This window comes from Sus scrofa, chromosome 1 (genome assembly GCF_054392235.1).
Source record: "Sus scrofa isolate SSC_HxYL_T2T_F1_AM1 chromosome 1, Sscrofa_HxYL_maternal_Yorkshire_Landrace_v2.0, whole genome shotgun sequence".
NCBI classification, from domain to species: Eukaryota; Metazoa; Chordata; class Mammalia; order Artiodactyla; family Suidae; genus Sus; species Sus scrofa.
In genome coordinates, this window is record NC_139383.1 from 259,449,257 (window position 1) to 259,465,530 (window position 16,274).

The following is a 16,274-nucleotide window of genomic DNA, read 5'->3' on the forward strand; positions in this document are numbered from 1 at the left end:
CTGCCCATTGCAGCTGCAGCTCCAATTTGACCCCTAGCCTTGGAACCTGCATGTGCTGCGGGTGTGGCCCAAAAAGACAAAAAAATAAAAAATGAAAAATAAAAATAAAAATCTGTCCATTTACCACCTACACTTAGGTTTGGGGACCTTTGGGTCTTGGTTAGTTGTGCAGCTGTGGCCTAATACAGGCTGAGGATAAGGGTCTGGAAAAGTCTTAGGCTAGAATGAGGTCCTGCAGCAACATAACTGTGGAAGACGTGGGGGCCTAGACTTCTTCGTGTGTGCGAGGGAAACTTGAGGTGCAGTGTTTCTGGAACTCCTCCCGGTCTGTCATTCCTTTGCTCCTTGAATACCAGCTGAACACCCAGACTGCTACGGGCTCTAAAGAAACTTCACTGCTTCAGAGATAGGTCCTAAACGGCCCTCTGAGTCATTTGTCCATGCCCTGAGGCGCAGGCCCAGATCTATTTTAGGTTGAGATCCCGTTTAGGGGAAAAGGGATTATCTTCAGATGTTGGGAGCATTAGGAGAATGTTGGCAGGGCGTTTTGGAAGATGGCAGAGAGGGAGTGTTTCCCATGGGATGTGGCTGAGAATGTGGGCTCAAAGTACAACACTCCAGCGTGCCACTCCTTTCAGCTAACTTCCTCTTGGGCATTCTTCACTCAAGGGGGCCTCAGAGCCTGTGATCTTCAGCAGAAGATCCTCTCTTAGGCTAACCTCCAATTGGCCCAACCATCAAAAGCGCTGCTACTCTATTCTAATATGTAAAGTGTTTGGGAATCAGTGAGTGAAATACACAGGAAGAAAAGCAATGGCTTATTTACTCTTGATGATTTTATGGAGGCTGTGGGGGAGTGACGGGGGCAGTAGTACCATGATGCAGAAACCGACGGCCTTTTCTTGAGTCATTTTCCAAACTGAAGCATAGAGGAGTGTGGTGTATTTTTAATGGAATGACAGATAAAATTACTTGTTTCTATTAGAAAGAAGGGTAGATGAAGTCAGTTTTGTCCATATAGCTAGCTTCCTGTGCACCAGAGCAACCCCCGTTTACTTTAAAAAACAAACACATTCCAAGGAAGTGAGGGACAGATAAACCCCCAGATGAAATTAGCTTTACTTTACCAGGGAGGTGTTGTGTTGGGGGAGAAAGAGCCTGAGCCTAGGAATCAGGTAGACCTGGCCTTCCATCACAGCTTTGTGACCTTGGGTAAGTCACTTGACTCCTCTGGGCCTTTGTCTTCTCTACTACAAAATGGGCAAATAACAAATCCCTAAACATCTAGCCAAGTTCTTGGCATACCATAGATACTCAGTGAATGTGAATACTTTCCATCTACCTCCAGCTCACTTGACCAGCAACTCCAGGTTCCCATTGCCTTCATCCAAACCAGCAAGGGAGGTTTTCCTGTGGTCAATGACAAAACACAAAGGATGGAGAAACCGTAGAGTTAAAAACAAAAGAAACAAACAAATAAACCACGTGCCCTAAACCCACAACCTAAGAAATTGTTCCTCCTCACCCAGTTTCTATTCCAAGTTTTATGTGGCCAATCTGGCAATGTTGTCAAAGCAAACGTTAGTTAAAAAATTGTTTACCAAAGGACAGGTAGTTAAATATCATGTACAGCTGAGAATATTGTTATCGCAAACCTGAAATAATTTTTCTTAAACCTTTATTTATAAAGAAAGACATTGGGCAGAAGTGTTCAAATATGTCCTGAGGTGCACAGAGAAGTTTTTTTTTTTCTTCCAGTTCATAACAAAATGCCATGCATTCTAGTTAAGGAATTAATAAATGTAAATGTGTGTGTGTGTATTTATAGGTTATTTGTCAGTTGCTAAATAGATTAGCTCAGTATTGCGGAGCCCAGGGAGACTCCATTCATAGAGAAACCCAGTTTATCTCACTTCTTTGATCAGTGCAAACATTCGGCCATACAGTTTTATCAATTTTTTAACAGGCAGTATTGATTGTATATCAGAACAAGAAGATGAAAATAAAAAACTCTAAACCTAGAAGAAGTCATGTGTTTCCAAATGCAAATTGAGATCTAAACATTAAACAATAGGATTCTTCTAATCCTTTTACAAAGGCACAAATTGCAAATCAGATGCCCATGCCAGAGTGGCTTTGCCTAACAAAGTCTTTAATGCAAAGAATCCCTTAGGCAAAGCCTTCTCTGTTTCTACAAGCTTTGGCACCAGGCACCAAAAAGAGCCTTGTGAAGTTAGTTATGCTCCCTAGCCCTAAAGTTAATTGTGCTTAAAAACAAAATCAGGTTGTTTCCTTGGTCCAGATATTCAGTCTCCATTCTCTAGAAACCCAGGGTGCAGATTAAGCTCCATTTTGCTTGAATCATTCATTTCAACAGAAGTTTGTGATATTTTGTTGAATAAGCCCAGATCCTTCACGCTGAACCTGAATAACACGTTTTAACACGCTTTAACACGCACCTGATAAACAAGTTGGAGGTATCTAAAATAATAAGCAATCAAGAAAATTGTAGGGAAAAAATGGTTCATGTGGTTGTAGGTAATGTGGTTAATCTCTCAAAGAACCATCTGATCACCTTTCCAAGAGAGGTAAACAATTTTTACTAGGGTTAGGATGCTGATTTTCATTTAGCTTACACCTTATATGTTTGGCAAAGCTATTGCATTAAAAAAAAAAAAAAAAACTTGTAGACCTGTGTATGTATATGTTCTTATTCATTTTTGATTCCCTCACTCTTTGCACCGTTGCTGGTAAGGTAGGTCCTTGAACAAATTATATATGTTTAAATGAAATTGCATAGAAAGAGAAGGCAGAACAAAGCCACATTTATATGTTTACACTTTTAGGGAATGGTTCTAGTGTTCTCCAAAGAGGGGCACAGTGGTCAGTGAATAATACCTCTCTTAGCTGGTGAAATAATACTATAGAAACACAGTAGAGAACAATAAAATACTTTTTTGGACATCAGAGCACAACATTACATTGAATTTATTTATTTATTTATTTATTTATTTATTTATTTATTTATTTATTTATTTACTTTTTGTCTTTTTGCCATTTCTTGGGCTGCACCTGCGGCATATGGAGGTTCCCAGGCTAGGGGTCGAATCGGAGCTGTCACTGCCAGCCTATGCCAGAGCCACAGCAACTTGGGATCTGAGCCACGTCTGCGACCAACGCCAGATCCCTAACCCACTGAGTGAGGTCAGGGATCGAACCCTTAACCTCATGGTTCCTAGTCCGATTCATTAACACTGAGCCATGATGGGAACTCCATACATTACATTGAATTTAGAACTTTCTTTTTAAAACCGTGTTTTGAATGGTTTCTTCATTGTTATTATTTTTTTTTTTCTCTTTTGCTTGGTTTCTTTAAAAAAAAAAAAATCTATATTTTAGCTAATGTTCCCTTGGGTTCTCAGGATGGAACCATGAACTGTTGGCTTGTTAAGTGAGGCCTAAGCCCTAACTGGTATTCAGAGCCCCACTTGGTGTGACCTTGGGCACAAGCAGCCTTTTGTCAGGGCCTCAGTTTTCTCCTTGAGTTAAAGGGTCTTGAAGACCCTTTCCTGCTCAGACAGCCTATGTAATTTTATAGCTTCAGTATTTGGAATCTGTTACTCATTCCTCCTTGCGGCAGTAACAAGGCCTCAGAGGCGGGGGCATTTGTCAGTTCCATGCTTTGTTTTCTAGAGTCGGTTTTCTAGAACAGTTTAGACATGTTCAGAAGTCAGAAAATTATTGTCATCCAAGCAGCAAGGAGCATCTCGAGCTTGAGGAGCAGTGAACTTGGAGAGGAATAGGTGACGGTTCTCATTCAGGCAGACCTGCCCACCCAAGGACCCTAAAATGGAAAGTGCCTTCTTTAAGCTTTTAAAGTACATTAAAAACAAAAACAAACTTCATAGTTCATAGTTCGTCATATGTTCACATTATACTTAAATTTTTGCCCTTAAAAGTAGGCAGAATGTGTTATCCAAAGAGAAGAATAAAATATTCCCATTGCTCAAATTCCAGCTTTCTGAAGGCCAAGCACAGTGGTCACCTAAGCTGCTTCCAGTGGGTCACCAGACACCCATTTGCCTCCCCTAGTACACACCTGCCACCCCCAGCCAAATGAACAAATTTCTTGCCAGAATCAATGCAAAAAATCACCCAGCAAGAAAGAGTCCACTAAAAAGAAATGGCAGGATTTGGGGCTAAATATTCAATAAATGATTAATTTTATTCAATTAAATCCAGTAACTATGGGTATTTAAGAGCAAATAAAAAAAACCTCCAATGCCTTTCAAGCGCTCCTGTCTGTTGGGGGAGCAAGACCCATAAAATCCTATAATATATAAGGAGAATATTCACATATTTATAATACATGTATAACTTTTTGTCTTTTTAGGGCCACACCTGAGGCATATGGAAGTTCCAAGGCTAGGAGTAGAATTGGAGCTATAGCTGATGGCCTACACCACAGCCACAGCAACGTGGAATCTGAGTTGCATCTGCAACCTACACTACAGCTCTCAGCAACACCAGATCCTTAACCCACTAAATGGGGCCAGGGATGGAACCTACATCCTCATGGATACTAGTTGGGTTCCTTACCACTGAGCCATGATAGGAACTCCCAAGGATAAAATTGTAATGAAAGATCTTTATTGGGTGGGAGGAGAGAAGGCTGTTTGGGAGTTCCCTGGTGGCTCAGTGGGTTAAGGATCTGGCATTGTCACTGATGTGGCCCTGGTTACTGCTCTGTGTTGTGGGTTTGACCCCTGGCCCAGGAACTTCTGCATCCTATGGGCACTGCCAAAAACAACAACAACAACAAAAAGAGCTGGCTTTGCAGGATTGTAAGACGTATGTGCTATAGGAGGATGTGGGCCTTTCCAGAAGCAGCAGAGACCAACACCTGCCAGTAAAGTCTCAAAGGCTGAAACAAGCATAGTGTGTTGAGGAGTCTAGAGTAGTTTCGTATGGCTGATACACTTAGGGTGTGATTGGATACTTAAGGAGACAAGTAGCAGGGGATCACAGTTTAAATCTTTATACACTAGGCTCTAAGGACCCTGGGAAGGTAATGAGTAGGGGAGGGGCTTGACCAGATCTGTTCGACCAGGAGAGCTGTGTGTTGGGACAGAAACAGGTGCCTTTTCTCCACCCGAAACTAAAAGTACAGATCATATTCATGATATAGTGACCAGCTCAAGAAACTTCTGCTGGAAACTTTCCTGTCCCATCTACCTTGACAGAGGAAGTAGCACATTAATTGGGAGACAGAAAGTCTGGGGCTTTTGACTCCTAAACAGGTTTACTGGAAGAACCTGGATGTTAGTAAATCCTTCTGCATTGGGGTGTATCCATTTTGCCTGTAGCCCTACCTGCCCAGCTGACTGAGGACAAAAGCATTAGAAAAGAAATGCTTTGAGTGTGTCAGCAAGAATGAGAAACAAAAGCAAAACACTAACCTGTGAAGGGAACCTCGGTTTCCTCATCTGTACAATGGAGGATGAGATAGGGAAATCCCACCCCTACCTTTTGTTGTGAGGATTCCTTGAGGTAATGGAGCGCGCAATTGCTTCACAGACCTCACGGAATTGTGAAGAAGTAAGGGATGACTATACACCAGCAAAAAGTGACCAGGGGAGTTCTGCTGTGGCTCAGGGGGTTAAGAACCTGACATAGTCTCCATGAGGATGCATGTTCAATCCCTGGCCTCACTCAGTGGGTTAAAGATTCCGCGTGGTGTGGCGTAGGTTGTAGACTCGAATCTGGCAATGCTTTGCCTGGGCATGGGCTGGCAGCTGCTGCTCTAATTCAGCCCCTAGCCTGGGAACTTCCATATGCCACAGGGGCAGCCATAAAAAGAAAAAAAGAAAAAAAAAAAAAAAAAGTGACCTCAATCAGATATGTTTCTCTTCACTGAAAAAAAAAATCCCTTCCGTTTGTCATGTCTTAGAGACTCTGCTTATGGTTTGCACCAATTCCCTTATCTTCTTGGCTTTCTGCAAGTGTATCTGGAGTTCCTTCAATTTCCCTGTATAGTGGTTTATCCATTTTAGCTTTTAGGAGAGTAGGGAGGTTGAGTGCCCGAGTGCATTGGCTCTGTGTCATAGGGATCTGGCCACCATTCAGTAACTTGTTGATCCAGTGCTAACAGTATAGATTCAGATATTATAGGTGAGGTAGGTGTTATAACCTCACTCAGCCTCTTGGCCTCAGACACCTTGGACTGGGGACATGTGTGATTAGTCCTAGTTGGCCCTAACTGATTTTAGATCATTATCAAATCTCTGCCTGCATCATCATCCATCTATTTATCTATCTCTCTGTAAAGAGCTACTTCTCCTTTCTTACTTCGTTTAAATGATAACATGTAACTTAGACATGAAAAGAAACACAAAAGGATGGGCAAATGGCCCTCATACTCTGGGATCTTATGATAATTATTGTGTTATATCAATGAAAAATGTTCTAGTGGATATGCTCAGAGGTCAAAGGGATTCTGTAAGTGTGAATTTGTTTCTTGTCCTTCTTATTAAATCGGACTTCTATGTATTTCCTCCTTTTCCTTTAAGAGCAAGTGGAGAAGGACATTTGGGAGAACGGGTTGCAAAATGCTGACTCATCTAGGGTGTTGAGAAGACTGTAGCGTTTGAAAAATTGATCTTACAGCGCTGGCATCATGGAAAACAATTAAAAAGATAAACTCCCCACATACGTGTTTCCAGAGAAGCAGTTTGACATGTCTACCCCATGTGCTCCTCCCCCAAACTAAGTCACCTGGCTGTGGTAGCCGAGAGACCAGCCTGAAATATTTTCTGCATATAATTACACCAACATTTTAGCAGTTGCTTTCCTCTGTGTTTTGACTGTGACCAGGGCGTCAAACCCCTAGGTACTTCAGAAGGACTTAAGAATCGGTAGTTTTTTTAAGGAGATAGTGAGAAAGTTACCCAAGATATACTTTTTTTTTTTTTTTTTTTTTTTTTTTAATCTTTTTAGGGCTGCGCCTTTGGCGTATGGAGGGGTCCCAGGCTAGGAGTCAAATTGGAGCTATAGCTGGTGACCTACACCACAGCCACAGCAACGCCAGATCCGAGCTGCGTCTGCGACCTACACCACAGCTCAGGGCAGCACTGGATCCTTAACCCACTGAGCCAGCCCAGGGATCGAACCTGCATCCTCATGGGTATTTAGTCAGATTCGTTTCTGCTGAGCCACGATGGGAACACCAAGATTTACTTTTTTGTTTAAGGCTTCCAAAGGGTGTCTGTGCTCAACTTCATTTTAGTTTTACTCAATGTAAAAAAGAAAATTTTTTTTTATTTTGATTCAGCATTCTGATTGCAGCAGTAGTCTCTGTGCTTTCAGAGGTAAAACATTCCATGATATAGTCCACATTAGGTAGAGTTCTTGGTGGTTTCATTTGAAATATTATGGAGTGAGTACTCTGCATGTGAACAGTGAATGATAGTTTCATAAACAACTTTTAGGAAGCAGACGGAGTGTCAGCTTAGTGCAATAAAAACATGTCACCATACAACAGTGTATAGAAGGTGCTAAGAAAAGATGAAATAAGATACATAAAATGTTAATACATAATAACAAATAAAATGTTAAAATAATAAACACACAAAAAAGTTTATGTAGTTGTGGATGGTGTCTATGCATTTTACAAGAGAGGGAGAAGGGTGAAGGTGGGGAGAAAGAGAGTAAGGACTACGAATTCACTTGTGAGTGTGGTATTGTGCTGAACAGAGCTTGCAAAGCCAGAATGCATAATAGAGCAGGTGGCTGCATAGGCTGCTAAATTTAAATATTCCTGTAGATCGAAATGCCACAGGTACCACCATGGCTTGTGTTAATATTTTCCTTGTGGACTTGCTTCCTTAGCATAAGAACTGCCTCACCTGGGCTTTCTTATATGTAAAGAAATTCTACCTAAAAATTGTGAACCTCCAAATATGAAAATAACGCATCTTTCTAAAAATTGGAAGAACTTTTGAAAGGAAGAGGATTATTTGCCAACGACTCTGAGATAGTGAAGGTTCCCGTTTTGTCTTAAGAAACCAAAACAAGATTGGAGGAGTCAAACAGGTTCTTAGGTAGAAAGACTATTTTGCTAGCAAAGGCATTTCATTGGAAAAGAGAGAAAGCCTGCTGATGGGTAGGAAATACTGTTGTTAATTTTGTGTGTGTTTGAGTGTGTGTGTGCGCGTGCGGCCGCATGCATGAGCAAGTTAAAATCTAGGACATGTAGAATTAAATGTCATGAGGAAAATGTAATAAGCAGGCATTTCAATTATTAGGTACTCTTTATTATACAGTATAAATGGCTCTGTAATGCAATAATGACAGTACACAGAGAAGCTTACAACTGATAGATACTAAAGTAAATAGTTTCACTACTTGTGCATGGTGAATAGTTTTGTCCTGTTATGTTTTTGGAAAATCTTCCTCATTTTAGATACTGAAGCTTACTTTCTCAGGTTAGAAAAAGCTAATGCAAATGATGTTTGCCTATGAGATTAGAAAAAAATTTGAGTACATTTAAAATATCTTGTTATTTTATGAATGATGTTTCTTCTACTTGAGATGATAGGCACTTAGTAAATATGAAGATGGTAAAACAACCTTTCGATACACACTTTTCATACACAAACTGTGTGCCAGGAGGCTCTGTGTAAGAGTGACAACCACAATTTAATACAAAAAAAAAAAAAAGTTTTAGAACATAGGCTTTTTGTTTAAATAGCTCTAATTGCTCTTTTAAAAAACGAAGTCCTGGAGTTCCCGTCGTGGCGTAGTGGGAACAAATCTGACTAGGAACCATGAGGTTGTGAGTTCGATCCCTGGCCTTGCTCAGTGGGTTAAGGAGCCAGAGTTGCTGTGAGCTGTGGTGTAGGTCGCAGACACAGCTCAGATCTGGCGTTGCTGTGGCTGTGGTGTGGGCCGGCAGCAACAGCTCCGACTGGATCCCTAGCCTGGGAACCTCCATATGCTGCGGGTGCGGCACTAAAAAGACAAAAAAAAAAAAAAAAAAAAAAAAAAAAATCTAAATGTCTGTACCTGTACTCTTTTTAAAAAGTTTCTCCATTTGAAATAAACACTTATTTTAGAGTATCTGGAAACTAGAAAAACCAGAGTTAATATTTTGATGTTTCCTTCCAGTCTTTTCTCTCGAGTTTCAACCGCTTCTCTCTCTCCTTCAGTATACACACACACTTGAACTTATACGGTTGGAATCATACTGTTTATAGTCTTATATGCTGCTTTTTCCACTTAACATACCATATGCATTTTTCCATGTCATTAAATATGCTTTGAATATGTTCTTGGCCACATAAAATTCCATCCTATTGATGCACCTGTTTTCTTTTAAGCTAAAGGCACATGCCACGTTTCCCAGTCATGCTGGACTCTTAAAAGCCAAGGAAAATTCTTTGTGTTGATCCACCATGAGCCTCTTAAGAATTTCTGTTTTTTGTTCCATTTATAAAATGTACCCACAGTGCAAACACACCTCTGAACACTAAATATAATGGATAGGTAATAAGCAGTCTAAAGAAAATGCCAGTCAGCTTCTGTCCACTTGACAATGTTAATTAGTCACCCACACCACCATTACAAATATATAGTGTCAACAAGTGTCACAAATGCTTTTTCCATTTAGTGACAGCCACAAATGAACTTCAGATTCTTGGGTAGACACTGAAGAAAAAAGTCAGTGCAGTTTTAAGCTTTAATGATTTGAGAAATACGCGACCCACTTACAAGAACACCATGTAAAATGTACTGAAATGTGCATGGTTTTGTGGCTGAATCATTTTTGCTTCTTTTGTTTCAGTCTGCTGAAACAATGGGGTTGGTTATCTTCAGGGGACTGAGGAAGTTTTAAACATCTGCTAGAAACTGGTTCTGCCCTCTTTGGACTATGACTGAAAGTAATCTCTTAGTCAGGCAAAGCACAAATGAGTCCTGCAATCCTCAGGAGGGCACTGTGGAACTATGTTCTTAGGGTTGTCCGCCTCGGGGAGGTTCTATTGTTACAGATTGTCCCCGAGTGCAAAGCCAGGTCTCTAAAGAAGAGACATATATTTTCACTTAATTTTAAAGACAAACCATAAAGATCTTTCAAAATGAGACTGAAGTGAGTATGCTTATTTTATGACTACCCTCCTATTAAACTACACAAATTGAGGAATGACTGGGCTGCCTCTACCTGAAGTTCAGTCAGGTACGGAAACTGCTTTTCTGCACTTTTTAATGTACATTTAAGAGAGGAACCTCCACTAGGTCGGTTTAATTCTATGATCTAAATGCGCAGAGCTTTCAACCCGACAACATTATAGCACTTGTTGTACAGCTAAGTAGTCTTTAAAAAAGCCTTCTTTTAGTCAGTTGCTGGCTTTTTTTTTTTTTTTTTTTTTTTTTTTGATGTGCTTTTCACATGCTGACCCACTGAGTTTAAACCTCGGTTGCATGTGCTTTTCCAGGAGCAAAACCAACACAAAACGTAAACAACGTTCAGATAAAATATTATAGGTTTATTTAAAACTTAATTCTCACCTTGAGTATGCAAAATACAAACTCCACAAAATGTTCATTTTTTTTACTTTGTAGTTTACAAATATACAAAATAGAAGTTTGCTTAAATTTATATTACATATTTATTAAGGCAAGGAACTATATAGAAAAACACATTTGTTCTGCTTAAGGCATACTTGGGAATAAACCATTGTACAAATTATTGCACATCTGAAACCACAGTGCATAACAGACTGTCTGCATAAAAAGGTTAAAGTAAACCAGGTGTATTTACCTGACTTAGGTCATAAATGTAGATCGGAAGACAAAAATAGATTTTCCTTGTCAAAGTATGCAGCAGTTTGAGAACTTTGGCCTCAATTGGTACCTTTAGAACCAAGACTCACCAAGCACCATCGTTTAGGCTATTAAAACACATTTTCTGTACCTGAATTTCTTCCTCTTCTTCTAAGATTGTAATAATGGCTTTTAGAAGGCAAAGAGAATACAAGGTGATCTTTTTGCTTATGTTGCATCGAAACACAATACAAGGGATTCTGGTCTTCCCTCCCCCAACTCATGGATCTAATTTATACCCTGATATCCACAACTTCCAGTAACCCCGTTGATGTTTTCGTATAAGTCCAGGAATATATGTTCAAGTTGGATTTAGAATTGGAATGATAGAAGATCCAGTTACAGACCCCATCTGTTCTTTAATTTGTCTTTTGGTTTCCTCATGTTTCCTGATTATCCATTCACAAGTTGACTTGTTGGGAACTTGACCATGATTGTAGTGCTTTCCAGCTGGGTTCCTCCCCTCACCAGGGAGACAGTGTGAAAGGTTAAAAAAAAAAAAATACTGAATTCTCTCTTGGCAGTGTGGGTCATATCCACTGTTTTGGGCTTTAAAAGTGCCTCTTCATGTGTAAGGCAAGGTGGTCCGACCTTGAAAATGCCCGGTCGCACTTCTGGCACTGGAAGGGGCGGTGCCCAGTATGTTTGCGGTAGTGCCTGGTCAGTTCATCTGAGCGGGCAAATTTCCACCCACAGCCATCCCAGTCACAGTGGTAAGGTTTCTCACCTGGAAAAGGAAAATAAAGCCATTGGAAGTCATTGCTGAACAACAAATAATTGGCCATTTTAAAAGCCAAATATTAAACCAGCTCCCCATGTACCCCACTCTGAAATGATGGAGGAACAACTTTCTACCTCTTAAGGCTGTATTAAATTTCAGATCCTAAACAATACATTATCCGTCTGAAGTATTCTTTTTTTGCTCTTTTTTAGGGGAAGCTAGATAGTTAAACCTATTTCTGTTGGACTAAGGTTTTTCAGTTTTTTGAGCTAAGACATCACAGAGGAAATGAATTTAGAAATTATGGCTGCTAATACATGTCTCCTAGCTCAAACCAAACCACTACCAATTGATTGTGACAGGAGGCTACTTTTCCTGTCTGTACCAACGTTTCTGTTATTTTTACGAATGCTATATCTTAGTAACCTTATGTTCCCGCTTGCACCCACCAATTCTCTGCAATGACAATCTTAAACCAGAATCTCAACAATCCTAACCAAGAAGTCCTTGAGATTTAACTAAAACCTAATTGTCAAGACTAGAAAGGAGGAGTGAATCTAAGAGAACCACCAATGAAAATAGTTTGGAAAATAAAAAACTGATTAAAGCAAAAGTGTAATTTCTTGATTACAAGGGCAATGCTTTGCTCAAGCTAGAAGAGGCCCACATGCAGCCTGGAGTCTCTCTGCCTTTCAAAAGCCTAACAAAACTGCACATTCAAGCACTGATACCATCCACCCAGCAAAAGGCTTCTGGGCAAAATAGTAGGCGCCAGTTTGCTGTTCTCTCCTGTGATCCAGGAGATGGAGAAGATAGACTGTGCCCCACATCCCAAGAGAGGCCCCAAGGAGTCTCCATAGTTAGCTGATGAGGCTGGACACCAACCCCCTGTCCCCCCCCCCCCAGCTTCTATCCTCCTACCTGTGTGGGTTCGCAGGTGTGCCTTGAGATGAGAACTCTTCGTGTAGGTTTTGCCGCAGCCCGCGTAATCACAAGTGTGAGTGGCCGTCCTTTTCCGGGGCCACGACCTTCTCCCCCTCTTTGGCTTTGGCTCCTCTGGCATGCAGGAACCAGGTGGCATGAGCTCTAGGGGTGAAGAAGGTGGGGTCAACACCATTCCGTGGGCCCCAGAGGGCCGGCAGATGCAGGGCTCCCCAGCCCCAACTACGATTCCCCGGGACTGACCTTGGTAATGGAGCGGTGGGACCTGCGGCTGCAGCTGATCCGGCAGGAAGGGTGGGTAGTTTGGCCCATGGTGGGGATGGAAGCCCGGGGGGAGCGGCAGGGCAGGATGACAGTCCCTGCTGCTTAGCAGTTCCTCCGCACCCAGGGTTGGGGTAGTCCTGCTGGGGAGCTGCCGCCCCAGGGGAAAGTCGTGGGCAGGCGGCCGGTGGCCATTGCTGAGAGGGGGTCCAGTGCCCAAGTGGGCCTCTAAGGGCCGGCCGACGGTGCACGAGGAGACAGCCTCCTGCTTGATCTTGGGGCACATGCGCGGCGGGCCACCGCTGTAGGGCGCCACCACCACCGGGTGGCTCCCATCTGGGCTGCCTTTGCTAACACTGATGACCGATGGGCTGCCGTACTCGCTGCCGGGGGCACTCAGCGATGCCTTCAACACAAACTTGCCCATCAGCCCGCCACCTGGCGGCTGCGACTGCTGCGGCGGAATGTACACCGGGTCCAATTCAGGCCGCAGGAGTTCGGCCACGAAGCCGCCCGAGGGGCTCACATCGTTGATGTCTGCCAGGTTGAAGGGAGCTGTCGGGGGAGGTGCAGACTCCCGGCCATAGAGGAGGCTGCCTCCAGTGCTGCCCGGTGCCACGCCCGGGTCGCCCCCAGCCCGGATCGGATAGCTGAAGCTGCAGGTGGAGGGCGCACTGGCGGGACCGCTGCTCGATGGGGAGGAAGAGGATGAGGCTGAAGCCGACGAGGACACGGTGGCGGCCACTGACTCCTGATGAGACAGTGAGTTGGAGAGGATAAAGTCCAGGTCCAGGAGATCATTGAACTCCTCCGTCTCCCTCCGGGGTAGAAGAGCCGGGTTGCTACTGCCGCAAGCCGCGCCGACTCCGCCACTCTCCAGGTCGGTGGCCACGGTCGCCGCCGCCAGGTCGTAGGGGCGGCCGGGAAGCACCGGGGGAAGTCTTTGCTTCATGTGGGAGAGCTCCTCCCGCCAGCGCTGCCGGGACAGGACAAGAGATACCGTCAGTGCAGTCCCTAACTGCCGCCCGACGTAGTGGTGGGCTGGCCGCGCCTACACCGCCTAGACGTGGGGACCTGGCCGGCAGGAAGCGCCTGGGAACTAAGAGTGCCAGCGTCGAAATCATGGCTGGGTCTGAAGAGAAACGGTGCGTGTATATGGAGGATGTTATGTTGTGTCTGCCCCATGGATTGTGAGCGCGCGCCGCGGCTCGCCAGCCTGGGTCCCTCCCCCGCCAGATCCAGGGGACGCTCCCGCCGCCCCAAGAATCAGGACACCGAAGCTCTCTCGGTGCGCCCTCGCCACGGGGACGCCTACGCGCCAAACTCACTCCCGCCCAGCCAGTGTCTGGGGACACAGACACCTCCCGCCCGGTAGCTCGCGCGCCCGCCCTGCCGCTTGCGTGCTCCGGGACGTGTGCGGGCCCGGTGTGCGCCCCCGGCGGCTCCACACCGTCCGGACCACACGCAAGCACAGCTGAGCCAAGAGCGCGGAAGCCATCCTGGGAAGGCTGCGGAGCCCGTGCGGTGGCTACTCCCTCCCCTCGTCCGGAGGGGTTCTGGGTGACCCCGGGGCTCCGCCCGTCCCCACCCCACCCACAGAAGCCCACTAGAGGTTCCCGACAGCCCGTGACAACACTCACGTTATTCGGGGCACCTGCTGGACGCAGTGTCTTCTCCCTTCCCGCCGGGCCGGACGCGAACGTGGAGAAGGACGGGAGCAGTGCGTCGCTGACAGCCATGTCAGACTCGCCAGGTGGCTGCCTGCGGGCCGGGTGGGGAGCACAGAGGCTTGAGTCAGGGGCCACTCTTGACGGCCGCTCTGGCGGGTCCCACCGGTCCTCACTCCTCCCTACTCCCCCACCCCCACGCCGCACTTACCTCATTAATGTGGGGCCTCAGAGGTCCTCCGGAGTCCGAAGCAGCGGGGGTACCCGAACCCCAGTCAACGAAGAGGGGGAAAAGACTTAGAAACGAAGCCAAAACCCAAAACCCCAAATTGCCAGAGATCCTTCTTCTTTGGATTAAATATAAAAGAGATGCCTTTAAAAAAAGTTCCTTTGTATACAAAAGTTCTTAGAAAAGTTGTAAACTCGTAAAAATAGACAATCAGCAAGGCGAGTAAGTAGGTCCGGTGGCCGGGCTGCGCTCTCTTCGACTCAGCAGTGTCCCCCACCGCTGTCGCGGTCGCCGCGGCTATGGCCTTGGGTGCTGGGGCTGTGGCCGGGGTGGCGGGCGGGCGGCGCCGCCAGGTGAGACTGGCTGCGGCGGCGCTGATCTGCGGACTGGGCGGCGGCGCAGGGCGCGGAGTCCGGGGGGCTGCGCGGGGCGCGCGCGGCCATGGGCGCTGGCCGCGGGCAGGTGGGTGGGTGGGTGGGGGGCCGGAGGGGCGGGGAGGGGCACTTGGCGGCTCCCGGTGCCGCCGCCGCCCGCCACCGCCTCTGCTCCCCGCGCGCCCGCAGCCGCGCTCGCTGTCTCGGCCGGGGAACTGCCGGCGGCCGCCGCGCGCTCCTTACTTATAACTTCTTGGCTCCCGCCCTCCCCCCGCCTCCTACCCGCTGTGCGCAGGGGCCCGCCGCCAGGCCCCGCCCCCTCCCTTTCTTCTCCCCTCCCTTGCGCGGCCCCCCCCGCGCGTTGCCATAGCAGCTAAATAAACAAACTTGGCGCACGTGGGGGCGGGGAGGAAGGAGGGGCGCGGGCGGGGCACGGCGGGCCGTGACGCCAGCCCAGCAGCTGGCGGGCAGGAGCCGCGCTGACGCCGGCGGCGGTGGCGCAGTGGCTCAGGCGCTGGGTATACCGGGCGCAGGTCCGGTCGCCGCGCGACCAGGACAGTCGGCGTCGCCACGGGCAGCTCCCCAGGTTCGAAGCCTGCGGCCGAGAAGGCTGCTGGGGGCGAAGGGGGACGGTAACACGCCACTACCACAGCCCGGGTGAGCGCTCGCCGCGCACTTTGCGCCCTAGAGAAGAGCGCGATTATCCGCGTGACTCATCCAGAGCTCGTACCTCTCTTACGCACGCAGGAGCCCGGCTCTAGTCCCTGAGTGCCATTGCGGGCCCTTGGCCTGGCGTCACACGGCTCTTCGCTGGCACTTTTGCCGGGTCGCGGGTAGGGGGTCGAGATGGAAGCCCAGGACGGCAAGGCGAAGACTGGGAGCCTGAGAAGGCCGGAGGGGTGTTCCGCCTGGAAAAGGCTGTAAAAGACCAGAATGGGAAATGGAGCTACGGTTTTGATATTATTGAAGGAGAGAGGAAGGGACGGGAAAGTCTCAAAATTCACTTCGTGAGGTGGGGGAGGGAAGAGGGGCGTGAGGCGCGGAGATACCTTCAACCAGGAATCTCAAAGCATTTTGCAAGCCACGCACTGTCCTTTCCATTTTATGGATGAGAAAACTGAGTCATAAAGAGGTGAAGTGGCGAGGTAAAGGTCAACCGGCAACTCGCTCCCTTGTCTCGAGCGGTCAAGCCCACCGAAAGG

At 46.3% G+C, this 16,274-nt stretch overlaps 1 protein-coding gene across 2 annotated transcripts; it reads right to left on the minus strand.

Annotated features, from left to right (window-relative positions):
- Nucleotides 1-10,520: 10,520 nt before the first annotated feature.
- On the minus strand, nt 10,521-15,289 carry KLF4 (KLF transcription factor 4). Of its 2 annotated transcripts, NM_001031782.2 has the most exon segments (5): nt 10,541-11,605; nt 12,521-12,685; nt 12,785-13,778; nt 14,443-14,563; nt 14,681-15,280. In NM_001031782.2, coding segments are annotated over 5 exon segments (1,461 nt in total). In that variant the 5' UTR covers nt 14,686-15,280; the 3' UTR covers nt 10,541-11,429.
- Nucleotides 15,290-16,274: the final 985 nt, after the last annotated feature.

Bases quoted from the DNA above. Each gene is read 5' to 3' on its own strand.
- KLF4 (XM_005660316.4), bottom strand. The intron at 13,779-14,442 runs GTGAGTGTTGTC...CTGTCCCGGCAG, and splicing joins CAGCAGGTGCCCCGAATAAC to CGCTGGCGGGAGGAGCTCTC. The intron at 11,606-12,520 runs GTAGGAGGATAG...TTCCTTTTCCAG, and splicing joins ACACCTGCGAACCCACACAG to GTGAGAAACCTTACCACTGT.